The sequence below is a fragment of the Canis aureus genome, chromosome 31 (genome assembly GCF_053574225.1).
Source record: "Canis aureus isolate CA01 chromosome 31, VMU_Caureus_v.1.0, whole genome shotgun sequence".
NCBI classification, from domain to species: Eukaryota; Metazoa; Chordata; class Mammalia; order Carnivora; family Canidae; genus Canis; species Canis aureus.
In genome coordinates, this window is record NC_135641.1 from 29706406 (window position 1) to 29732421 (window position 26016).

Below are 26016 nucleotides of genomic sequence, written 5' to 3' on the forward strand. Positions count from 1 at the left end.
TGCTAGCATTTTTATTATCCCTTCTACCCACCCCTCCCCCTCCTTCCAGTAACCCATCCCCTGAAACAAGCAGCACGACCGGCTCATTTTCACTAATTCTTTTTTTATTATTTAATGATTATATATCATTATATAATATATATTATATATTATATGTTATATATATGTTATATATATATGTCACATATATATATATATTCTTTCATCCCCCACTACTTCAAAAATTCCCTTGTCTATGTGATCAATGACTGTCAAGTGGCCAAATCCAATGATCAATTGTTGTGTCTTATTTTTGGTTCTCCTTCCTCCCTGCAAGCTCCTTTTGCATCCCCTTTTGGTAGTTTCTCCTCACCTTGATGACCTTGCAATATTGTAGTTTCTGTTTCTATTCAATCCTTCAGTGATATTTCCATAAATGTAAAAACAATCGGTATGCTTGCATTTTCTACGTTTTTATTTCCAACCTAGATCTTATTTCTGAACTTTTGAGTCATACTTCTAAGTGCCTATGTAATACTGACATTTGCAAATTTAATAGGTAATTTTCATTCTCTCTCTCTGTGTCTCTCTCATAAATAAAATCTTTAAAAAAATAATGCCGCTGTTCCCTGTACCCCTTTCTTAACACCAACTTCCTTGCCAGTATCAGAGACTCTATAAATTCTTTGTTCTAGTAATTCTTTCCTCGCTTTTTTTTTTTAAGATTTTATTTATTTATTCATGAGAGACAGAGAGAGAGAGAGAGAGGCAGAGACACAGGCAGAGGGAGAAGCAGGCTCCATGCAGGGAGCCCGACGTGGGGACTCGATCCCGGGTCTCCAGGATCAGGCCCTGGGCTGAAGGCGGTGCTAAACCGCTGAGCCACCCGGGGTTGCCCAATAAATAAAATCTTTAAAAACTAATGCCACATTCACAAACTATGCTCACCACACTCATCCATTCATCATAGTTTTTTTTTTTTTTTTTTTCTCAAGTACCAGCTTTTGTCATTGTTTCCAACTAAACTGCAAACTCTTGGAGGTCCGAGAGCTCGTCTCCTGACGTTTGTACCCGGCACGTCCCTTGACACATCACTAGGTGTTCAATCAAAGGTGTGAGCGCTAACAGCAGTCCGAGGCCGCCACAACGGGGGCGCGTCTTCCGCGTCTCCAGGCCACGCCGGGTCACGCAGGGGGCGCCCGGCCTCCAGCCGGACGGGAGGCCCGCACTTTCCCGGGCGGAGCTGCGCGGCGCCGCAACCACAGCAGGGCGGGAGCCCACAGGGGGGCGCTCGGCGGGCGGGAGGCCGCGGGGAGGCACCGCGACAGTCCCCGGGGGCGGCGGACGGCGAAGCCCCGCCTCCTCCTCCCCCCCCCCCCGGGCAGCCTCCGCCGGCCACGTGACCGCGGCCGCTCACGTGAGCGTGGCCCTGCGTGACCCGCCGCGGCGTCACGTGAGCGGCCGCGGCCACGTGACCGCGTTCTCGCCGGGGCCCTGGGGGTGCGGCCTTGCCCCGCAGTTGCGGCTGCCGCGTCCCCGGCTTCCCCCGGCGCGATGGAGGAGGACGAGGAGGAGGCGCGGGCCCTGCTGGAAGGCCGCCCGGATGGGGCTGGCAGAGCGGCCCCCGGCGTCTCCGGGGCGCTGCCGGCAATCTGCGACCCCGGTCGCCTGGCGCACCGGCTCCTGGTGCTGTTGCTGATGTGCTTCCTCGGCTTTGGTGAGGGTGGGGCCGAGAGGCGAGACGTTTCCGATTTTCCCTGGGAGCCCCGGGATCCGCTGAGCTCGGAGCTGCGACGCGGCCCCTTCCCTTCCCCTTCGCCTGCGGAGGCTGCTGCCCCCGGCACCTCGGGGTGGGGGTCGGAGTCGGCTAAGCGGGGCGAGTTTTGTCTCTCTCTTGCCCTCCAAGAAGTTCTGGGGGCTGGGAGCTCGCCCCCTGGGGCCATGGATGTGAAGGAGCCCCTGTTTGTCTAAGCTCGTGTCCATACAGTGTTAAGAAGGAATTCAGAGGGGCGGCCCGGGTGGCGCAGCGGTGGAGCGCGGCCTTCAGCCCAGGGCGTGATCCTGGAGACCCGGGATCGAGTCCCGCCTCGGGCTCCCTGCGTGGAGCCTGCTTCTCCCTCTGCCTGTGTCTCTGCCTCTCTCTCTCTCTCTCTCTCTGTGTCTCTCATGAATAAATAAATAAAATCTTTTTTTTTTTTTTTTAAAGAAGGAATTCAGGAAGGTTGAACTCTCCACCCCTAAGACCTCCCCCCCCCCCCCCAAGCTTTTTAAAGGACTAATACGTGAGCAGTCTGTTATTTGTTTCTCATCGTCTTTGGGTAAATCCATGCATGCGCCCTGCCGGTGGCTGCAGTAAGTAGGTGTGTTCCCTTGCTGCTCCGCTCTGCCGCTGCCGAAGGAACCCTCCTGGGTTTGCCTTGTGGTGGTCTTGGCGGTGTTCGGTTTCAGTTACGAAATCTGACGACCCTGAAAAGTTCTTGAGATGATTTCTAAAGCATCTGCTTGTATTCCCGCAACTGATGTGTCCAGCATTCTCATGTCAGCTTGGTATGGTTTTAAGAGGTGGTTATGTGTTTCTCAGGGACGTTTGCTAGAACCTGCTGGAATGTGTAATCAACATTATTGTGGATAATTTTATGCTGCTGTTGGAAATATGTAAAAAGGCTTCCATGAAGGATGCCTTGGGTTTACCTCCTTTGCAACTCTTGGTTCACCCCTTCCCCCCATACTTTGTGGAAAGGTGATGCCTGTCCAATAGCTTTAAAACATGACATTGGGCTGAGTGAAGTAAGTCAGTCGGAGAAGGACAAACATTATATGTTCTCATTCATTTGGGGAATATAAATAATAGTGAAAGGGAATATAAGAGAAGGGAGAAGAAATATGTGGGAAATATCAGAAAGGGAGACAGAACGTAAAGACTCCTGACTCTGGGAAACGAACTAGGGGTGGTAGAAGGGGAGGAGGGCGGGGGGTGGGAGTGAATGGGTGACGGGCACTGGGGGTTATTCTGTATGTTAGTAAATTGAACACCAATAAAAAATAAATTAAAAAAAACATGACATTGGCATCCTTTACAGCAATTAAAACAGGAATCCTAACTTGCTGGGTTTAGAAACCAAAAAACCTAACATACAAAGCACTTAAAATTACCTCTACTCAAGCAGACAGATTATTTTGGGTAAATTATGGTTAACTGCCTGATTTTATTATTTTTTTTTAAATTACTGAGAAATTTTTTTTAAGACTTTATTTATTTATTCGTGAGAGACACACAGACAGGCAGGGAATCTTGGGAATTCTGTTTGTAGATCTAGATTGTTGTTTCAAATATCGACTCAGTCAGAGTAGTTAAACTCCATTCCAGTACTCTCATGGTAAGTGGTGACCTCGGGTAACATTATTAGGAAACTGCTGAGGGTGTTTGTGAAATCTTTAGTGTGTGTGTGTGTGTTTTGGTAGCTTTAAATAAGGAAAACATAGTTGTTTCATGAAGATGCTAGAAAAAGACAATTGTCGATTGACTTCTCTTAAGGTTCCCAATATTTGCTGTTTATGCACATAAGTTGAAAATGATTTGGCATGTTTTCTCTGCATCATTTGGCTACAACGTAGAAAATATTAGTGGAAAGGAAGTGGTCCACACTGTCAGTCCTTGAGCCCCTCATATAAACATTGAAAATCACCAATTGAATAATATTTGCAACTTGAAACTTCTACATGGACAGAATTATTATTTATAAAATGTTTGCTCTTCCTTATTCTAGGCAGCTATTTTTGCTATGATAATCCTGCTGCCCTTCAGACTCAGGTTAAGCGGGTAAGTTGATTTTTCACTTTATTTCTTTTGTTGGCTCTGGAGTAGGTTTAACTGTTGAGGCATCATCAAGTCTCAGATTGCCTGGCTGAAACGTCCGTTGAATCCATTTTAACATCTGTAGTGAAATTCATGTGTAGTAAGGAGTATTCTTGAGTTGGAATGAGTGGCCACAAAGAATTCATTTATAACACTTGTGACTAGATACTGTTTTACACTTTAAATAAATTAGTGCTATTTCCATAGAATTGCCAAAAATATTAGCAGATTTTTGTTTGTAATGCACTTTCCAATTGCATAATCATCTGAATGACAAATGATTAGAATAGCTTTTTGCTTTCTTAAATATATCTTTGTTATTGTTCATTCATTTTTTTTTTTTTTTTATTTAATGTGGATGCTGACCGCAGAGGATTCTCCATGTCAATATCTTTATTCTGGTTTTGTAAAAAATATATTTGATATTTATAGTTTCTTGTGAATTTAGATAGTTTTTTCTTTGTAAGGTTTTATCTTTGTACAGAAAGGAAAAGATTAGCCCTTAACATTCTAGAGTGAAAGGAAAAGAAGGTAGGATTTGGGGGGTGCATAGGGATGGGCTAAGATCATCTTTTCCATGTGGAAGGAATACCAGTGCGCATGGTATAATGGGAATAAGAATGGAGAAGATACAGACAGATGGAGATGGTCCCAGTATTGGGGGATCTATTGATCTTGGATTCCATAAATGCTCTGAAAAGGCATACGGACCCAGGGATCCCAAGGGTCACCATTTTTCTGTGATAGGGGCCATAGCTGTCATGAGATTCTCAAAGCAGTTAGTGACTATAAATGATTAAGAAACTTCTGTCCTACACACAAAGAATGTTTGATTTGTTGCTATACTTAAATGTTTGGGAAAAAAAAAGAGTTTTATTTTCTTTTGTTATAGGATATGCAGGTGAATACCACGAAATTCATGCTGCTGTATGCCTGGTATTCTTGGCCCAATGTAGTTTTATGTTTTTTCGGTGGCTTTTTGATAGATCGAGTATTTGGAATACGGTAAGCTTGAGAAAAATCTCACTGTGGGTAAAATGTTATTAGGAAAACACAGAAGTAGATTAGGCATTCTATAAAGATAAAGAGAAAAATAAAATTCTGTATTAGCTGTTATAATCTACATTATTATTATTATTATTAAAAATTTTGAAGGGTTAAGTATAAAGGAGGAATTAAAGTTATTTTGCTTGGTCTGAAGGGATGGAATTAGCTTGAAACTTCAGGGAGACTGATCCTACTTAGTATGATGTAGACTTTGGTGAGTGTGATGAAGGGTCATGAGTTGCCAGTTTTCCAATGCTAGAGAACTATTCAGTAGAATGTGGATGGCCATTTCACAAGGATCTTGAGAGGGATTTGAGTTTCAGAAGTAAGATTTACTCGTAGAATCTTTGAGGTCTCTTCTAATACTGGCATTTTATTACTCTGGGACATTAATGAGAGATTTGAAGTATAGAATGTGTGAGTGGGCAGATTTGCAATTGTATTAACTTGGTTGATACTTGTCCTTTTAAAAATAATTATGCTAAGTGAAATAAGTTAGAGGAAGACAAATACCATATGATTTCACTCATATATGGAATCTAAACAAAAAACAGAGCCATACCTATATAGAGAACAAATTGATGGTTGCCACAAAGGAGGGCATGGAAGGTTGGCCAAAATGGATGAAGGGGAGTGGGAGATACAAATTTCTAGTTATGGAATGAGTAAGTCACAGGAATGGAAAGGCGCAGCGTAAGGAGTATAGGCAATAATATTGTAGTAGTGTTGTATGATGATAGACGGTAACTATATTTGTGGTGAACATAGAGTAATGTATAAACTTGTCAAATCATTATGTTGTATACCTGAGAGTATTATAACACTGTATCAACTATACTCAAAAAACAAAAACAAAAATCAATAAATAAAATAAAAATAGTTTTTAGTTGTCGGGAATTATAACCACTTAAAATTACTTAATCTTGGAATAAATTCTAAACTCTTAATAGTAATTTTGTAAAGAATGTCCATTTTTTTAAAGATTTTATTTATTTTAGAGAGAAAGAGAACATGCTCCTGTGCATGCAGGAGAGTGACAGATGGAGAGAGAGAGAGAGAATCCCAAGCAGACTCCTCACTGAGCATGGAGCCTGATGCAGGGCTCCATCTCACCACACTGACATCATGACCTAAGCTGAACCAGAAGTTGGATGCTAAACTGACTGAGCCACCAAGGCACCCCTAGAATGTTGATTTTTAAGTGGGAACCCTGGGAACTTTTTGAAGATTATTTAACAAATTTTGTTTGTTGAAGAGATGATAATGGTTTAAAAATGTATGCCATTCTCTGGAATCCTCTTAGAAGTCAAGACTTCTGTAGCTTAATATTTAGCCTAGGAAAGCTGCTGACTTTAGAGGCAGACTAGCACTTCATTTTTTTTTTTTCCTGGAAGAAATATGTAGGGGTCAAAGAAAACTGGAGTGAATTATTACTGAAGGACTTGGTGACATAGTCTTAATTCATTCTCTTTCTCTCTCTCACAGATGGGGCACCATTATTTTTAGCTGCTTTGTTTGCATTGGACAGGTAAGAAAGTCCAAAACATCCATTGATTGTGTAACAGTGACTTTTGAATTCTTGTCTAATTCTACCAGCAAAAATGTGTTTATTGACTACCCGACTTAATTAAGCAGGGCCCACAGATGCCCATGTAGCATAATGCATAGTCCATTTTAAGCCTTGAGATAGATGAACATTAATATTTAAATTTCACAGATTTACTAAGAGGGAACATTAAAACCATTATAGAAGTTGTGATTTTTTATTATTTATTTCTTTTTTTTTTATTTTTTTTATTTTTTTTAATTTTTATTTATTTATGATAGTCACAGAGAGAGAGAGAGGCAGAGACACAGGCAGAGGGAGAAGCAGGCTCCATGCACCAGGAGCCCGATGTGGGATTCGATCCCGGGTCTCCAGGATCGCGCCCTGGGCCAAAGGCAGGCGCCAAACCGCTGCGCCACCCAGGGATCCCTTATTATTTATTTCTCTTGAATACTTTACCTTTTTATTTCTATTGAAATGATTCTGCATTTCTGTTCTACGTTGTAGGTGATTTTTGCTCTGGGTGGAATATTTAATGCTTTTTGGCTGATGGAATTTGGAAGATTTGTGTTTGGGTAAGTTAGGCATAATTTTATTCATCCTAATATGTTAATTACTATTTTAGTGTTTATTATTAATTTATTAAAGATTCATAAAATTATGTCTCTTCTGGAGAATTACCTCAAATCCTTGAAATCTATCTATACATACAAAAGACTGTTTATTGTCTTCCTTTAAAGTAAGCAATAATTTTGAGTGGTCATGGTTAACTATTTCGGGTTTAGATATTAAATAGTTTTCCAGAAATGATATTTTTCCCGAATGTTTTGTTTTTTGTTATATTGAAGACTGATTTAAACTTCATTTAGAAAAGTATAGACCAACCATTTGTATGTTGGCGATTTATGGACATTTTTCTATTTCTTAATGGATGATATGCAGGTCTTTTTGAATCCTGTTAAAGAGGCTTGAATAATCAAACTACCAGCAGACTGATTATTCTTCATGAATTTCAGTGCCTGTTCAATACATCCATTCTGCGTCCAGCCTTGGGCTCCCTGCTGAGAGATGCAGATGATAGAACTTATTTAAGCTTTTCTTATAAGTACTGGGGACATGTAGACATATGTGATTCACCTTGGAAAGTTTCTGAGTGAGAGAGAAGGAAACAAAATATATATAAAAATATGAAAGAGATGGACGCCTGGGTGGTTCAGCAGTTGAGTATCTGCCTTTGGCTCGGCATGATCTCGGGGTCCTGGGATTGAGTCCTACATCGGACTCCCTGTGAGAAGCCTGCTTCTCCCTCTGCCTATGTCTCTGTCCCTCTCTCTGTCTTATGAATAAATAAATAAAATCTTTTAAAAAAAATGTGAAAAGGGTCAAGAGATGGAGGTATTGTCAGAAATGGCCTCATGGATGAAGTATGCCTTGACATCAGCATCAGGTTTGGATTTGTAGAAAGAGGGGGAATATTTTTGGATTTTTGGATTAAGACAGAGTGAGGAGGACTCAGTGTTAGGATATGGAGGAGAATCTCCTAACTGAAGGTCTAGAGAGGGAGTGGTCAGTATGTAGGACTTACAGAAAGAAAGTCAAAGCCCAGGAAATAGAAAAATGTCAAATATGGAAGTTATTGACCTGGAAAATGTGAATTTTTGTGTTTCCACAAAGTAAGAACTACTCTTCCCAGGTGGACCTTTTATGTATCATAGGTAACATAGGTGATGATGTAACCCAGACTCCTTTTATTACAGGTCATGTTTATTATTGGGACATGCCACAATCCCCAAAACTTAGCAGTGTCATACAGCCATTACAATATGCTTGTGGACTTTGTGGGTTAGGAATTTGAACAGGGTACAGCATGGATGGCTTGTCTGTGCACCGGATGTCTGGAGTCTCAGCCCAAAAGATTCATGGAAGGTTGGATACTGGAATCATCTGAAAGCTTGTTGACTTAAACGTCTCATTCTGGGATAACTTGAAGACTAGCACTGCTGGATGGAGTGCCTACATGTGGTCTTTCTGGGTGGCTTGGCTTTCTCATAGCATGGTATACTGAGGGTTGTTGGACTTTTTACAGGATGGCTCAGGGCTTCAAGTGGGAATGTTTGAGTAAAAAGGCAGATGTCAGCTTTGATTACATAGCACCACTTCCACCATATTATATTGGTTGAAGCAGTCTCAGGCCCACTAGATTCAGAGGTGGGGACACACCTTTTGATAGGAGGAGTGTCAAATTTTAAACTTGCATTGCTAATAGTGGTATTTCTGTAAAAGCAGTAATTTTTCTTCCTTTTCTCATTTTTAGGATTGGTGGGGAGTCCTTAGCAGTTGCTCAGAATACATATGCTGTGAGTTGGTTTAAAGGCAAAGAATTAAACTTGGTGTTTGGACTTCAACTTAGTATGGCTAGAATTGTAAGTATGACAAACCTAATGAAGTCAAACAGGAAGTAAGAGATTCAATCTTATAATTATCACTTAAAAATAATGGGATGAAGTGTATTTTTGTTTGCTACATTAGGCATTGATTTTTTATGTTTTTCTGTAGACCATAGTATAACATTTACCTTACTTTAAGGCATTTTTACCTTATTTCACTTAGGAAACAGTCTAAAAAGGCTAATTAGCATTTATTAAAGAATCTGAGCATTGGTAGGGATCTTACAGGTTTTGTTATCAAATTTCTTTGCCCACTTTTTGCATTCCTGCTATGAAAGTCTTCCAGACTATACTTGCACATTTCTAGTGATTGGAAGCTCACTGTGTGATAGGGCAGCTCCTTTAGTTAGCTTTGTGAAGTTCAACCTTACATAGAGATGAAATTTGCTTCCACAGGTAACTTTTTCTGATTGCCCAAACTTTTGCCCTCTTGTTAGTATTTATTTCCTTTGCTGTGGGCCAGCACTTTGCTTATAAAGACAGCTTTTAAGTTCCTCACTCATTTCCTGTGGTTGTCTAAGCCACATGACATGGGTTGCAGCTCCCTGGCCATGGTGCTCCCACCTGCCTGGGCTTACTGCAGGTATTCAGTACTTTACTCAGCATCTCGAACCTGGAACTATTTGTGGTGTTTCAGGTTTGGTCTGATAGAGGGTACTCAGAGAAGCAACATTGTACTTTTATTAATACAACCTATAAGGTGTTTGGCCATCCCAAACCCTGTTAGGTATTTTTTTCTCATAAACTCCTATGAATAGAGGGTTTTTTGTTTTTTTTTTTGTTCTGTTTTGTTTTGTTTTTAAATCCTTGCCACTGAAAATCAAGGTTCCAAAGACTAGTAAATGGCATGAAAATGCTTGTAACATATTCTTAGGGAAAAAGAAATCCAGTAAAAAAGTCTTTAATGTAGTGGTTCATTATATGAAATGTGTAACACGTGTCACCTGTATGATACTTTTGTGACTTTATACATGTAGATTCTTCCTAATTTTTCAACCATTATAGACAGCACTGTTGTGTGACACTCTATAAAACTTGTCTGCATCTGTTTTCTGAGGCTAGGTTGCTAGGAATGGAACTGAGTCAAGAGAATTAGTTAGGGTTTCTTAGGACATATTCCCATATTATTTTCTCAATGATGTTTACATTCCCATCTGTGGGATATGAAAGGATTCTTTTTATTATATAGCTTTGATAGTACAGACTGTTATTGCCTTAAAAAATTATTTTATCAATTTGATTGGAAACACCTAGATATTACTTTATTTGTAATTATTAGCTAGTGTGATTTTGCATATTATCTAAATTTTATACACAAGGATATTCTGAGTACTTTGTTATGTATCTTGTGCAAGTAAAGATATGTTTGTGGTGGTTTGTGGGTCTCATTGTCTAATAACTTATTGAAGAAGGAAGTGAGATGCACTCTTGGTGACATCATTGTGGCTACTCGTGGTCTTCAAGTTCTTCTCTGTATGGTCACAAATTAGCTCTAATCCGTTCAGCTGCATTCTAAGGAGCCCTAAGTTTTTTAGAAAGGAATCTAGGTAGGGGTTAAAGGGGAAAGGAGAGAAACTCAGTGGGAAATAACAGAGGGAGACAGAACATGAGAGACTCCTAACTCTGGGAAATGAACAAGGGGTAGTGGAAGGGGAGGTGGGCGGGGTGATGGGGTGACTGGGTGACGGGCACTGAGGGGGGGCACTTGACAGCACTGGGTATTATACTTACTATATGTTGGCAAATTGAACTCCAATAAAAAATATATTAAAAAAACAAAAAGGGGGGATCCCTGGGTGGCGCAGCGGTTTGGCACCTGCCTTTGGCCCAGGGCACGATCCTGGAGACCCGGGATCGAATCCCACGTCGGGTTCCCGGTGCATGGAGCCTGCTTCTTCCTCTGCCTATGTCTGTCTGTCTGTCTCTCTCTCTCTCTCTCTCTCTGTGACTATCATAAATAAAGAAATAAAAGACTTGTTTAAAAAAAATAAAATAAATAAAAAAAAAAAGAAAGGAATCTTAGGGGCTTCTAGAATGCAGGATGGAGGTAATTGGGGTAATGGGAGGACCTGGGGAAGAGGTAGAGTGAGCCAGACTGCAAGCAGGCACCTTCTCTTAAGCTAGGGTGGCTCAGCTTTGACCTGATTTCTTGCTTAGGGTCCTTGTGAGAAGTATGAGACCAAAGGATTCCATTTCAGAGCTGCTGGGGTAGATGGAGTTTCAGGGTTTTTGTGCTTTCCTTGTCCCTGGGCATATTCAGAATGGTCATAGAGATTCTGGCTTTACCTTTCCATAGATTTTCTGTAGCCTGAGCTGTGAGCATTTTATCTTCAGGCAGCAGACTTCTCACTTATTATTTGTGTCTTACTGGGGGTTAGAAGTCCAACACTCTTTTGATTTTCATTTGTAATTTGTTACTTTTAAATGCATTATTTCAACAAATATTTATTGAGTACTTGCTAAGTCATGTCATTTAGGCATTTTAGAATTAACGGATTTTTAAGACAACATCCCTGTCATTGAGAAGCTTTCATTTTCAATGATATTGGGGAAAGTTTCTAGTACGTCTCTATTTATACCTTATTACTCATTTGAATAATGCCATAAGCTATTATTTTTGTAAGAAATAGCTGCATGGAATTTGCTACAGTGTTTGCTGTGAGAATATTGTGGATGACACATTGATTTCTCAGTCCTTAAGTGTCTGACCTGTCAATAACAGCATTTAGCATAGTTGGCATTCCCCCTACCCTGATGTCTTCTCATGGGTTCCAGGTCACTACAGTCTCACAGTTTCCCTCTTGCCTTTCTGTTTACTCCTTTGGCCTGTTTTGCTAGTTCCATCTTAGTCTTCTCAACTTGTAAATGTGGGGGTGCCCTGGAGCATGATTATTGGATGTCTTGTCTTTTCTTTTGACACTCACCTCCTTGGTGATCTTATAGGTGTCTTTGCTCCTGCATTTATATCACTTGTCCAGGCCTTTTCCCTGCATTCCACACCCCTATAATGCAACTTCCTACTTGACATTTCCACTTGGATGTCTAGTAGGCACATCAGACCTGACGTGGCCAAAAGCCAGCTCTTGATTTTCTACTACTACCCTCCCCTCAACCCTCCCCCCACCAAACCCAGCTTATGCTGTAGTTCTTTCATCCTTGGTTATGGGCAACTCTTTTCCAGTTGCTCAGGCAAAACCTTAGGTGTCATCCTAAATTACTCCTCCCTGGTCAACATGTATTTTCCATTAGCCAGTCTTGTTAGCTTTACCATCAAAATATATCCATATTCTGACCTCTTCTCACCATGCCTACTGCTAGCCACCCTAGTCCAAGACCCATCACCTCTCTTCTGGATTATTGCAGTAGCCTCCTAATGCATATATCCTTGCTTCTGCCTTCATCCCCACTTGTAGTCTCTTTTGAATACAGCAGTCAGAACAAATCTGTTAAAATGTATGGAATTCTGCTGCTTCTCTACTCAAAACCCAAGTGGCTTCCCATCTCATACAGAATAAAATCCAGAATCCTTAGTATTATCTGTGGTTTGCCCCCCACCCCCCAATTTCCTCTCCAGGGATCTCCTCTCATTTTTCTGTCTTCTTCATTTACACTGTTCCAGTCTCTGCCGTCCCTGCTGTTCCTGGAGCATAGTGCTGTTGCACTTTCAGGGCCTGGCTGTTCATTCTGCCTGAATGCTTTGTCCTTCCGCCCAGATCACCTCATAGCTAGCTGCCTTCAAGTTTTTACTCAAAGGCACAGTCTCAGTGAGGCCTTTACCCCTTTATGTTCTCTATCTCTGCTTTATTTTTTCCCTTATTTAAAAAAGTGCTTACTACAATGTAATATATATACTACATATTTTGCCACTTTGCCCCACTGAAATATCAGCTTTATGAAAGCTGGGAATTTTTCTGTTTGTTCTTTATTATATTCCCAGTACCTTAGAACAGTGGCTGGTTCAATCAGGGCTCAATAATTGCTGATGAATATGTGAATGAGGATATTATTTTCTATAACTTTTATTGTCTTTTTATGGATAGGATGAGTTTTTTTTTTTTTTAAGAATGTCAGTATCAGCAAACGCTATGCTTTTTCTGAGTGAAAGTTTATTTATTCTTAGCTGCCCTGTGAATTTTGTCACTCGTTTCATTTTTGCTTTTGCTACTAGAAAATTCTAAGTGTACTGTGCTGTTTTCAATACTAGCATTTTCTATAAATTATCTTTTTTGTGTGTGCAGTAATCTTATCTGTGGCTTTTTCTTAGTGTGCTAGTTTTGTTTTAAAAGTTTAGTAGTGTTTTTTAAAAATTTATCTATTTAATCTGGATCTTGTTATACCTGTTTCTCCTAGCTACCTCATATCCTTTATTGAACGAGATGGAGTATATATAAATGAAAATTATATATATGCCTTTTCCTTCATTTTCAGGGAAGTACAGTAAACATGAATCTCATGGGATGGCTGTATTCTAAAGTTGAAGCTTCGTTGGGTTCTGCTGGTCACAAAACCCTTGGGGTCACACTTATGATTGGTTAGTGGATCCTGATGTCCCTTGTTTTGTCTCTTCTGAAAGCATGTCATAGGAAGTATTATGGGAGAGGAAAGAACACTGGAATCAGGGTTAGACCACTTTGGTTATAGTTTTGCCTGAACAGTTCACTAGTTCTTGGACCTAATTAGAAATAGTAAATCATTCACCCTGTTTGTGTTACTATTTCCACCTTCTTAAAATGGAGGATCTTGTCCCTCTTTATCTGCTTCAGCACTGTCATGATGAGCAAATAAGAGTATATTTGAAAATTCTGAAAACAGAGACTTTATACATGTAAGGTGTTACTAGTCTGTAGCAAAGAGAAAATTACTTCTTTTTAAGCAAATTCATTTAGTATACCTGTGGAGCTAAGATTTTACAGAAGTTGTCATGGGAAATCCACTGTGTTGGGAGTCAGGAGTGTGGGTTCTAGTCCTGGCTCTAACTAGTTCTGTCATCTTGGACAAGATGATTAGCCCCTGGGTCTCAGCTTTCTTTTCTGTAAAATTTCAGGTGTTTGACTGAAACTGTATAGGTCCCTCTGGCCCTAAGTTCTCTTAGCTAAGGCTTGGTTGTCCTGGTTGCTGGGTAGATCACTGAGACACATATGAGTGAGGCCTTCTGGAGTTACCACCTGTGCTTTTCTCTGAGTAGTGGATTTTTGTAACTGAGCCCCATAGTGGGTAAGAGGGCCACTTGGAGAGACCTACAAAGACCTGTGGGATGGTGGGGAGAATATTCTGTGCCATCTTTTATTCCTTATATATAACTTGATAGAAAGAGGTCAGTGGAGAGGAAGTCTTGAACAGGTAAAAAATCTAGAGTCTCCTCCTTTCCTCTCTCACCTCTCAAATCCCTTGCCTTATCGAAAACTTCTTTTTCTTACTCTCAGATGCTCTTCAGTATTCCTTCCACTCCTCTCCACAACGGAGAACTTAATAATTTTAAAGAATTTTAGAGCCAGGAAAGATTTGTGCTGTCAAGTCAAAGCCTCTAGTTTTACAAATGGGGAAGTTGAACTCCTAACTAAGAGATTAAGTTCTGTGTTCAACATCATTCAGCTTGTGGCAGAAGTAGAACCCACATCTACTGACTTTTATTTTAGCAATTTTCAGATAGACCACATTATGAAATTAAAGATTCATTTATTTTACTGAACTTATTTTAAAAGTCTTGAAAGTATAAACTTTATTTACTCTTTATCCTGATTGAGTTTAATGATAGGAGTTTAGCATTAGTGAGTAATGCTGATTACAAAGAGGAAGGAGAGCCTGGGTGAGCTGTGCTGTGGGTGGATGGGTAGAGCCCTTTGGGCTGCCAAAGGGCAGGAGCAAGGGTTACAGACTTTGGGAAGAAATCGAGAGGAAGATGAGATGATCGCAGAATCAGACTTCGTTGTTTTTATTTATTTTTTTTAAGATTTTATTTATTCATGAGAGAGAGAGAGAGGCAGAGACACAGGCAGAGGGAGAAGCAGGCTGCATGCAGGGAACCTGACATGGGGACTCGATTCTGGGACTTCAGGATCACGCCCTGAGCCTAAGGCAGGCACTAAATTGCTGAGCCACTCAGGCGTCCCCAGACTTTGTTTTTATAATTTTTCTCCCTGGCATCCATCAGTAATCAGTGCTTAGACTTAGTTAATATATTAGTACTGATTTGCTAGCTGGTCATCCACTTTCTTAAGGAAATTCTAGATTACAAGACTAGACTAGTATGTTATGGTCTTTTCCCTCTAGTCTCCAACCTTCTTCTGGGAAATAAATGTAGTAAGAGTGATTGTAGTTTGTTGAGTACTTAACCACATGCTGTTCCTTTCCTTCTGTCCTGATTTAGTATTTGTAAGATTTTCTTAGATGTGTCAAGATGGCATCCCTTTCAATTGCTAAGTTTTCTGCTATGACTGTAAGGTGCTGCCTCTTGGGAACCTTCATTCACTTTTTAAAATCTCTCTCTCTCTCTCTCTCTTTTTCTTTTTCTTTTTTTATTATAGGGGGTATAACATGTATTCTTTCACTAATCTGTGCCTTGGTTCTTGCTTACTTGGATCAGAGAGCAGAAAAGATCCTTCACAAAGCACAAGGAAAAACAGGTAGGTCTAAATGCAAGAAAAGTGGGCTTTGGGGATTTGCGGAACTTTGAACATAATTTACAATGAGATAAGTTCCTTATGTAGTGTTATAAGACCAGTGAGGCTTAATACATGTCTTTTATCTTTTATTTTCCAATCTGTTTCAACTTGTCTAAATTTTGGAGAACAATTTTTTTTTTTCACTTAAGCACTTTTGACAGAATTTACATTCTTTATTTTTTGTTTTTTTATTTTTATTTTTAGAATTTACATTCTTGATTGCACTTTGTGTATTTGGAAAATGATGAGTGTTCCTGGAAGACAGCAGGAAAGTAGACAGTAATCTTAGGTTTTGCTTTTTCTAATGTCTTTTTAGATTTTCCCAGAAGTTATGTTCCAGTACTTTACTGAGAAAAGTGTTTTGTAAACTGAATGGCAAAGGTTAATCAGTACTCTTGACCTGGGTATGCAAAATTATGCTCATAGCTTCTTCCCTTTCTTTTTAAGGTGAAGTTATTAAGTTAACTGATGTAAAGGACTTCTCTTTTCCCCTGTGGCTAATATTTATCATCTGTGTCTGCTATTATGTGGCAGTGTTCCCTTTTATTGGACTTGGGAAGTGAGTATTCTCTGGCATTCCATTGTTGTTGCTAAATTATAATGAGAATTTAATCACACAATTGCAATTTTTTTAGCTATAAATCTTGCTTTTCTGGTTATAGTTTACATTTACATAGGAATTGTTTTACATCCTGGGATATAACTGATTTTCTTACCTTATAAGGGTTAGTATTTGGCTTAATACTTTCATTATATTTTTGATGAAATAAAACAGTTTTGAATCTTAATAAAGATTTATTTTAATACTTTGCATTGGATTAGTATTCTTTTTTTTTTTTTTTTTTTAATTTCCTCTTTATTCCTTTGTTTGGAAGCCTATTCTTAAGAATGGAAATAGTGCTTTGACTCATTGTGCCATGCCTGGGCGCATTTGCTAGGACTACATTATGCCAGGGTTAAAAATCAATTTTTTTTTTTTAATCACTTAGCTCTGCCTTTCCACTGGCAGCTGCTCGAACAGAGCAGTATGTTGAGTGTGTTTATAGGGGTGTGTCTTCGTAATCAGAACCTTTAAATTCAGAGTGTTTTAAATTATTTGAGACAAGATCTCTAGGCATTATTTGGCAAAGAACCTATCCAGTCCCGCTTTAAGGAAAAGAAGCACTTTTAATTTCATGTAGTAATTCATTTGGTATTCTGAAAACTTATGTGTACTGTTTGTTTATTTAAAATGAAAAAAGTCAACATCAGGGTATTTTATTTAGTGAAATACATAAACACTAAAGCTTTAACATCAGTTGCTTAAAGATGAATGTTAGATCAGGTAAGAAAATAATATCAAGAAGGAAAAGTTGGTTAAACTTAGAATTATTTTAATTTAGTTTTATTTTGCCTTTAATTATTAAAAAGCAGTTCTCTCTAAAGTACTTATTTCTCTCTCTCTGTCTCTCTCTATTTTAGAGTTTTCTTTACAGAGAAATTTGGATTTTCCTCCCAGGCAGCAAGTGCTATAAACAGGTATTTCATTAATTCTGTGAGTGCTTATTTTGTGCATAGGTGGGTCTTTAATTATAACCAAATGTTCTAAGAGACAATACGTGTAACTTAACATCCATAATACGAAATCAACATTATATTGGTACTTGATCCTGAGAGACCATCTTTGCATTAATGGAAAACTGAAGAAATCTTGGGCTGCTCTTTAATCTTTAAATTTCTGTTTACTGGGGGTGCCTGGGTGGCTCAGTGGTTGAGCATCTGTCTTTGGCTCAGGTCATGATCCTGGGGTCCTGGGATTGAGTCCCACATCAGGCTCCCCACAGGGAGCCCGCTTCTCCCTCTGCCTGTCTCTGCCTCTCTGTGTCTCTCACAAATAAATAAATAAAAATCTTAAAAAAAATAAAAAGATACTATATTGTAATACTGTTTACTGATGACCATTTTATTTTATTTTTTTTTCTGATGACCGTTTTAGAAGAATGCTAAATTAAATGAGCTAGGGTTTGCTTTACCTGATGGTTTTAGGGACTTCTTGGATTTTTTTTTTAAAGCTGTTATGATTTTATTAAATATCTTTTATATTCTTTGGGCAGTATTGTATATGTTATATCAGCTCCCATGTCCCCGATATTTGGGCTCCTGGTGGATAAAACAGGAAAGAACATCATCTGGGTTCTGTGTGCAGTGGTGACCACTCTTGCTGCCCACATCATGCTGGCCTTCACACTGTGGAACCCTTGGATTGCTATGGTAATGTCACTGTTCATGCTGGCAGGGCTTCAGGGAAGACTCTGTAAAAGTGCATGTCAGGAGCCACCATATACTCATTCTGATAGTAGAGCTTGTGAAAGGGGAAAAACAATGCCTTCAGTTTCTACAAAATAACTATTTTAAAAGTAAATTTGATTACTAATGAATAAGATATTTTTAATTTTATTTGGCTTTTTAACATAGTAATCTCAGTGCTGAAATAGAATTTGAGATAAAGTAGTCTTAGGAAAGCTAAAATGCTTATTAGTTCCATTTATTTTTCTGTACTTCTTTAAAAGAAATTCTTCCATCATAAGTGGCAAAAAAAAAAAAAATCTTTCTGCCCATGATTCATGATTTTGCATTCTTTTGACCTTGATCCTTAGAAGGTTAAAAAAATTCATCAGGGTTTTGTTACTCTTTTTTAGAATGTCATTTTAAAGACCACAGGCTGAGATGTGCTGCATTTCTTGACTATTAACAAAAGAATATCTTGAACATATATGTTTGCACTTAGTGAGATTTCTTTAGGACAGATTCCTGGAAGTATAAATGCTATAGCAAAGGTTTTGCACACTTAACATCTTGATAGACGTTGTGAAACTTCTCCTCTAAGAAGTTCTTACCCATTTATAGTTTTACCAATAATACACAAATGTGCATTTTTTTAGTATCCTAGTCATGTTGGGCATTGGCCTTATTTTAACCTTTGCCAATATAATAGGTGTAAATGATCTTATTTAAACTTAAATCATAAGGCTTCCTTTATAATTAAAAAGTAACACTAGGTAATGGTTTTCTACCCTGCTCTCCAGTTAGGCGTTGATGACCTGAGGTAAGATAATAGACTTTTTGGCATGGTGTTGCCTTGATTGCTTAATTTGTAAATAATAAATATTGGAAGATTAACTTTCCAGAAATGTTGGTAGTAACTTTTTGCAAATTAGTTTTATTTTCTTGCTTAGTCCTTGATTGTACCCTGGGCCCAGTCAGTTATAAGCACACATAATATAAAATGGTTAAGACAAGGGATCCCTGGGTGGCTCAGCAGTTTAGCTCCTGCCTTTGGCCCAGGGCGTGATCCTGGAGTCCCGGGATCGAGTCCCACATCGGGCTCCCTGCATGGAGCCTGTTTCTCCCTCCTGTGTCTCTGCCTATGTCATAAATAAATAAATACATACATACATACTGTGTGTGTATTTTGTCACTAGAGGGATACTATTAGAGTCAGGACTTACTTGTATCAAATGTGAGTTTTAGTTATAATCATAATAAAATATGAATATTCATATATTTGCTAATGATCGCAGATTGGCTAATTTGCATTAAAGGAAAACCACTTTTTTTGGTTAACGTTAAGATTTTTACCCTTTTCTGTATTCTACAGGTTCTCCTGGGACTCTCCTATTCATTGCTTGCCTGTGCGTTGTGGCCCATGGTGGCGTTTGTAGTTCCTGAACATCAGCTAGGAACTGCATATGGCTTGTAAGTGTTTGCACTATAATGTTCCTCTTTGCTGTATCAATTTGATTATCATATAAAACTCCAGATCTCTTGAATCTAGTCCTCTTCAGGCTCCTGGGACAGCTCTGAATCTAGAAACTACTAGAAAAGTCAGTTAATCTATTTGTGATATTGTGGCAATGGATGCTCCAAGCCTCCAGCAAGATAGCTGATGTTAAGCTAACCCATTAGAACTGGTTTCTGACATTGCCATTGACTGCCTGTTTATCTGAGCGTTTCTTAGTGAGAAGTTGAGTTCTAGTCTCAGAACAGGGCAGAAGGCAAAAGTGGGAACTGCACTCATGGTTGGTATTCACTTAGCTTTTTCTTTCAGCAGGAAAGTATTAAGCTCATACTGCACTTAGTAAGACAAGCTCCCTTACTTTTGAGCATAACAGCTAGTAGAAGAAACAGTCTTGGGTTGAAAAACCTAATCAGGTCGTCCCTGGTTAAAAACATCTCTTAACACTAATAGTATGTCATTCACGGATACTAATATTTAAAATGAATTGTTACTCTGTGTGTGAAGACTTTTGAAACTGAAATGTGTTTTTGTATTTCTTGTTTTGTAGCATGCAGTCCATTCAGAATCTTGGGTTGGCAATCATTTCCATCATTGCTGGCATGATACTGGATACTCGGGGATATTTGTTCTTAGAAGTTTTCTTCATTGCCTGTGTTTCTTGTAAGTGTGTTATGTGGCAACATTTAGTTTCTTTTAATATGTAACGGAATGTTTTCATTTATACTTTTAGGTTACTTTTAGGTTTTTGTTGTTCTCTTTTTCCCTCTTTTAGACCAAATCCCTAAGATATATCTCTCAAATTTGCCTGTTTCTTAGTCTGTGCATTAGTTTCCCAGCTGGTGGCTTTCTGGTTCTCTGAGGATTCACAGGCATTTTTTTTTTTTTTTTTTTTTTAGGAGATTCCTATTTTTAAAAGTAGTAGTGGAATCTGCTTCATATTCTATTTTAAATATTTACAGTTTTTACATTATCCTCTTTGAAGTGAAACCATTTTAAAAGGTGGCGAGTACATCCCTGGTGTGAATATGTGGACATCGGTATGATTTAGGTGTGAGTGCCTATAGTTTATTCATTAGACAACTTTAAATTGCCTTTATTTTTAGTCCTGTTATTTAATGTTTACCTGTAATGATTTATTGGTTGAAAATAGGAAGTATTAGGAAATAGTATTACTATTGAAAACAATAAAAATAAATTAGCATTTTTCCTGTGGTAGGCTTCACTATATGCACAGTTGTATTCATCTGAAAAAAATTCTTATATATCAAGTTGTCCTTTATGCTTTTACATGTGTTTAAAATGGTAAACCCTAACCCCAGTGATGATTTTATCATTTACATTTATAGAGATTAAATGCATTTAATCTCTATAAAACCACATTCTCTTGAAAGGTGGTATTAGTAGATAATTATTATGAAAAGCCTGAATGTATTTTATTATTTCATAATTTTAGAAGTAAACACATCAAATTTTAAGAATATGTTGTTTTTAAAAAGTGGGTCATGTAGAATTCACAATACTAGGTCATCAAAGTGTTTTTGTCTATTTTTGATGCTGCAGCATGTGGTTTAATTTCAAACCATGATTCTATGTATATTTGGTTCTTAAACACTACCATTTAAAAATGTTTTAATTGCCATATTAAGTTAAATTTAGTGTGCCTCACTTGTTAAGGTAAAAAGGCTGTAACTTAGAGATTGTCACTGGCTCCAGGCTTTTGGGAGTCAAATGGCCACATTCTATGTTTGGTTAATTTGTTAAAAATGAACATGATGTTTTCAGACTTAGAATCCTCAAAGGATTGTTTCTATTTGGTTCTCTGTAAAAAGATAGGGGGCTGGCAGGAGTTTTGAAAGTACCAGGAGGCACTACCACTTAAAAGGAAGAATAAAGAGAGTAAATAGCAGCTGGGATGATCTCTGTGGGTCACCCCTTTTCCTGTATCAGCTTGTCTCTGATCCTGCTGCCCTTGGGCTCCTGTAGCCCATCGAATAAACGGTGTGTAAATCATTTTTAGTGCTTTTTGGAAGATAATATAATAGTGTTTTTATTTTTAAATGCCAATCAATAAAGATTTATATAAGGTTTACTTTGCAATTATGATTACATAGGAATCATTGGGAAGAAGTACATGTTTTTGAAGGATCCTGTGTTTTTTTTTTTCACTTCCAGTGTCACTTTTATCTGTGGTCTTACTCTATGTGGTGAATCGTGCCAGAGGTAAGTAGAATTTGACATTTTCTTCTTAAACCATTGTGGATCATCTTGTGGGGTCCCTGGATTGTCTGTATACCTCTTTAGAAGCCAGTGCTTTAGTTCATGTAATGATGACACTCTCTTCATAGTGATGGAAACACATTTCATTATGTAATCTGTAATTATATATTTTGGAACTTCAGATTTATTAAGATTGTTGTCCCTTCTGGCCAGTTCAATCTAAGTGGGTTTTTTTTTTTTTTTCAATTTAAGTTTTGTAATATAAAATTTAAGATTTTTTTATGTTAGCATAAAGAAGTTTGGCATTTCAAAATAACCTGAAGCCATTACTGTGTTATTGTCTCATCTTTAAAATAATAAGGAAACAAATTCATAGTTATAGTTTGCATTTTAAGGTTGAAAGAAAATAGTTTGCATTTTAAGGTTGATACAGAATGAGGTGTTACAGATTTTTTTCTTTTGCTGACATATTATAAATGCATTTGTACTTTTTTTCTTTGTTCTGTATATGAGTTTGATGTTACCCTTATGCCCAATGCCCAAGCTATTTCTAACTAGTTTGCTCCTAAAGTTTGTTATACACTTGGTAAAATGTATATACCTGCTGTTTAAATGATTTTAGGTCACTTCCTTTAATTTCTCTTAATTTTCACTATTACTGAAAATAAATACAATTTCCCAGTTAACAAGATGTAAAGCAGTACATGAGTCCAAACTTAAAAAAACAATGTTCGAATTAAGGAGTGATTATTTGTATGTGGATCATATAAAGATTCTTTTTATTTTTTTTTTTCATATAAAGATTCTTAAAAAACATTTTTTCCCCTTGGGAAGGTCCCAGGAAGTAAACATTTCTTTCTCATTTTTCATAGCCTTTTCTGTTACTTTAAGGTATACCCATACAAGTAAGTGTGTGTGTGTGTGTGTGTGTGTGAGAATTTTACTTTTAATAGTCATGTAGAAAGATTCTATGCCTATTTGTGTTTTAGGGGGGAACCTAAATCATTCTGCAAGACAAAGGGAAGAAATAAAACTTTCTCATGCTGAGTAAGTATTAAAAGAGAAAAGTTGTCTTTTTTTTTTTTTTGCAAATCTCAAACATTAGCTTTTTCTTTCAAAGTGTTAGGGTTAGACTTTTAAGAAATTAGTCTTCTTTGAGATTCAAGAGCTAGAGATTATCTCTGGAACTACTATAACAAAATTCTTGTTCAGAAAATTTAAATAGGATGGATATCAAGGGTTAAAGTGAAAGGGGAAAAATAATTGGGTTTTAAATTGCTTTCTGAGAGAAAGACCAGAACTCTAGTATTTATAACTTATTAGAGGAAGGGTCTTTGTCCTAAACTCCTGTGCTGGGCTTACCCTTCCATTCTCTGATGTTTTCTTTTTTTTAACTAGTTGAGAAAATTTTTCATTTTGTTCTGGTACTAACATTCCATGTTCTCTGACTCATTTGGAGCAGATTAAGTATATAGTGTGGCATTAAGTTGAACTAATTTTTTTCATGAAGGTATGGTAAAATGTAACAGGAACTGTATTTCCTATTATTATGATTTCTGATTTTTAGATATTGAATTTTTTATGATTTAAAAAATTTATTTGTAAACATACACCATGTAACTATAAGTTTTGTGAATTTTGTATGGGTTAAAGTCTTGTAGAACAAAAAATGGTAGGTGATTCTTGGCCATTTCAAATTCCCTTTAAGGTAGTAATTCTAGAATGCATCTTGAAAAGATAATCAGAAGTGTTACAAGTTTTAAATATCTTTATGACAGTCTTATTTGTTACATTAATATATTGGAAACAACATGAATGTCCCAAAGTGACAAAGGGAAATGATTAAATAGATTATGACACATCCATATAATACTGTTGTTAAAATCATGTTTTAGGATTTTAAAAGTCAGAGATAATTCCCTCCCTGCACCATGTCAGAAATACTTACCATGCCACATGTTGAGGAGACAAAAGATTAAAATGCAAGTGTAATATGCTCATTTTGTTCAAGAAAAAGTACGCAGGCACATGTATTTCTTACTTGTATATAATAGAAGAAATACTGAAAGGAAAAACTCCAAATACCAGAAATTCCATTTCAATATAGTAAGGTTACAGGCATACTTTTTCTATTGTTTTTCTGTATTTCCCAAATTTTCTGTGTTGATCTTGTTACTTTTCTAATCAAGAAGATTTAAGAGATTATTTATCAAAGTGTGCAACTTCTAATATTTGGCATCTGTTTTGTAATGCTTATGGTTTTTATTTTGTAAACCAAATGAGGCCTCCTGTTTTTTCCCTCTTTTTGATAATTTATTACATTGTGTTTTGCAGATGAGAAGCTTTAAATGACTGTGTCATGAGAATGGGCTGCACACATCATTGGTTCGAAAACCTCACTTTTTTTTTTAATCTAGAGTTTATGTAGGGAGAATAATGGTTTAGAAACTTAGTATATTTATATATCAAAAACACCTACTTCAAAGTATATTTGTGAGGGCTGTTTCAGACTCTGTCTTATGTACTGTGTATTGCTCAAGAATTCTGTGGAATCGGCTAACAGTGAAGTGTAGAAAGTTTCTCAGGAATACGCAAGTGAACTTCATTAAGGAGAGTAAATAATGGAAAACTTGGATCTTGTATTAAGATAATTTTCAGAAGATGTTTCTTAAGGATATGGCTTTTTTTTTTTAATCTTCAAGCAAAACAAAAAGCTTTTGAGGGGGTAAAAGGGATATTTTATACAGAATAAACAATGGCATTTTAGTAGACATTCCCTGTTTTTATAGGGAATAGTTAAGAGATTTTTTTATGCAATCTCCTCATTTTCACAAATAGCAGATTGTATTCTGCTATCTTTAGTTATGAGAGGCTGCCAAGCAGTGACCCTTTTGAGCTTCTTTATCTCTCCATTACTAAGGACCCTGATCACTTAGGGATTAATTTTATAGTACAAACTTTCTGTAAAATGTTTTCTTATAATAATTAATTTCTAAAAAGTAGTATCCCTTAAATTATGATAGTTGCATACCTACATGGATAAAAACACTGCAAAAAGAAGTACTCGATGTCTTCTAAAACCTTTGATTAAAAAAATATTAAAACATTGATTTTAACTCTTATTTATTTGGAAGATTATTTCTATAAGAAAATCTAAGTTAGAATAAAGAAAATTTGCCCAATTACAGTCTTTGAAAGTCAGTGAAGTACCCTTTTCTCCAGAGTAGGACCTAAAGTAACATTTATGTTTTTCAGATTAAATAAAATGTGATTATAAATTTTTTTTGACAGACTTAAAAACTTTTAAACTTGAGTTAGTCTTAGCCTATTATAAATTAAAGTCGAAGAATTTTTCATGTGTTTTACTCTCCAGGAGTATGCAGATATTTTAGAAAACTATTAAACTGTCATATTTAGCTAATTGTAGTGTTTAAAATACAGGACATAACATTGTATGCTAGAAAGTTCTGGAACAGATTGAAAGTACATTCCTTATTCAGGTTACTAAGTTTACTTACATCCCTTTTTCTGATTTACAGTTTATTGTGTCCTTACTCAGTTGTTAGTTCTTTAGGCTTTGACTGCCATGTGACAGAATGTTCTAGCCCAGATTATTGAGTGTTGGCTTTATCACTTGGTGAGAGTGGAGGAAGCCAGCTGTTACTGATGCTGGAGGGCTTGCGTGTTCCATGCCTTACTTTTTTCACCACCTCCGTGCCTCAGCCATAGTGAGCTGCTTAATTATATTTTTCAAATGGGTCATGTTCCTTTCCCTTTTGGCTGCTCCCTTTGCCTAGGATATTTTATCCAGGATCCTCGGTAACCTGGTTTCACCTGATTTACAACAGAAAACCTTAGCCCCAGCTCAGAAGCATTCTTCCTGTGGGAACTCTTCCAGACCTTCAGGCTATATCAAGTTCTTCTAAAAATTTTTGTGGTCTCTGAAAAGCCCTGTTTTTTCTTTCTTGGCTTACCTCAACTTAAAATGAAGAATTTGTGATAGTGTGAGTGTCTGTCTCCCTTCAGATTGTAAGCTCTAAGAGGGCAGGGACTGTGTCTGTTACGTTAATTATGATTGTGTTGATAGTGCCTATCACAGAGTAGGTACAAAATAAACATTTTTTGAATGGTGCATAAATTAAAAGAGTAAAATGGAGTAATCTTTTTGGAGGGCAAATTGGTAATATGAATAAAAAGACCTGAAAAGGGGACTTCATGATGGTGGACTACATGCCTTTTGACTTAGCAGTTTTATTTCTAATAATTTATCCCAGGAAAGCCATCAGACAAATATACACATAAATGTATTTTAAGAAAGTATTTTCGTAGCAAGGTTGGTTGTTTTATGATAGCCTTAAAAAGGAAAACACTCCTGTTTATTAGAATAGATTTATTAAGTACACCATATCATGTGCTTAAAGTGAAATATTAAGACAGTCATTGAATGGTTTCATTAGAGAGCATTGACATGGAATGATGGCATT

At 37.4% G+C, this 26016-nt stretch overlaps 1 protein-coding gene and 1 long non-coding RNA gene across 6 annotated transcripts in view; one reads left to right on the forward strand and one right to left on the reverse strand.

Moving 5' to 3' along the window:
• The window catches only part of LOC144302611 (uncharacterized), a 44349-nt gene extending 42989 nt beyond the window's left edge, over nt 1–1360 (reverse strand). For all 4 annotated transcript variants that reach the window (XR_013369553.1, XR_013369552.1, XR_013369550.1 and 1 more), the window contains exon 1: nt 978–1360. This is a non-coding gene — a long non-coding RNA (uncharacterized LOC144302611). The remainder of the gene's footprint in view (nt 1–977) is intronic.
• An 85-nt stretch (nt 1361–1445) lies between these two features.
• Nucleotides 1446–25748, forward strand: MFSD1 (major facilitator superfamily domain containing 1). Of its 2 annotated transcripts, XM_077880118.1 has the most exons (16): nt 1447–1696; nt 3747–3799; nt 4728–4840; nt 6368–6410; nt 6936–7003; nt 8743–8851; nt 13304–13406; nt 15400–15498; nt 15985–16096; nt 16999–17055; nt 17631–17787; nt 19175–19272; nt 19863–19975; nt 21488–21535; nt 22522–22579; nt 23867–25748. In XM_077880118.1, exons 1-16 carry the CDS (start codon nt 1534–1536, stop codon nt 23868–23870), a joined length of 1398 nt encoding a protein of 465 aa, XP_077736244.1. In that variant the 5' UTR covers nt 1447–1533; the 3' UTR covers nt 23871–25748. The 2 variants fall into 2 exon arrangements, with proteins under 2 accessions (XP_077736245.1, XP_077736244.1); XM_077880119.1 differs by lacking the exon at nt 23867–25748 and having other exon boundaries at nt 1446–1696; nt 22522–22583.
• Nucleotides 25749–26016: the final 268 nt, after the last annotated feature.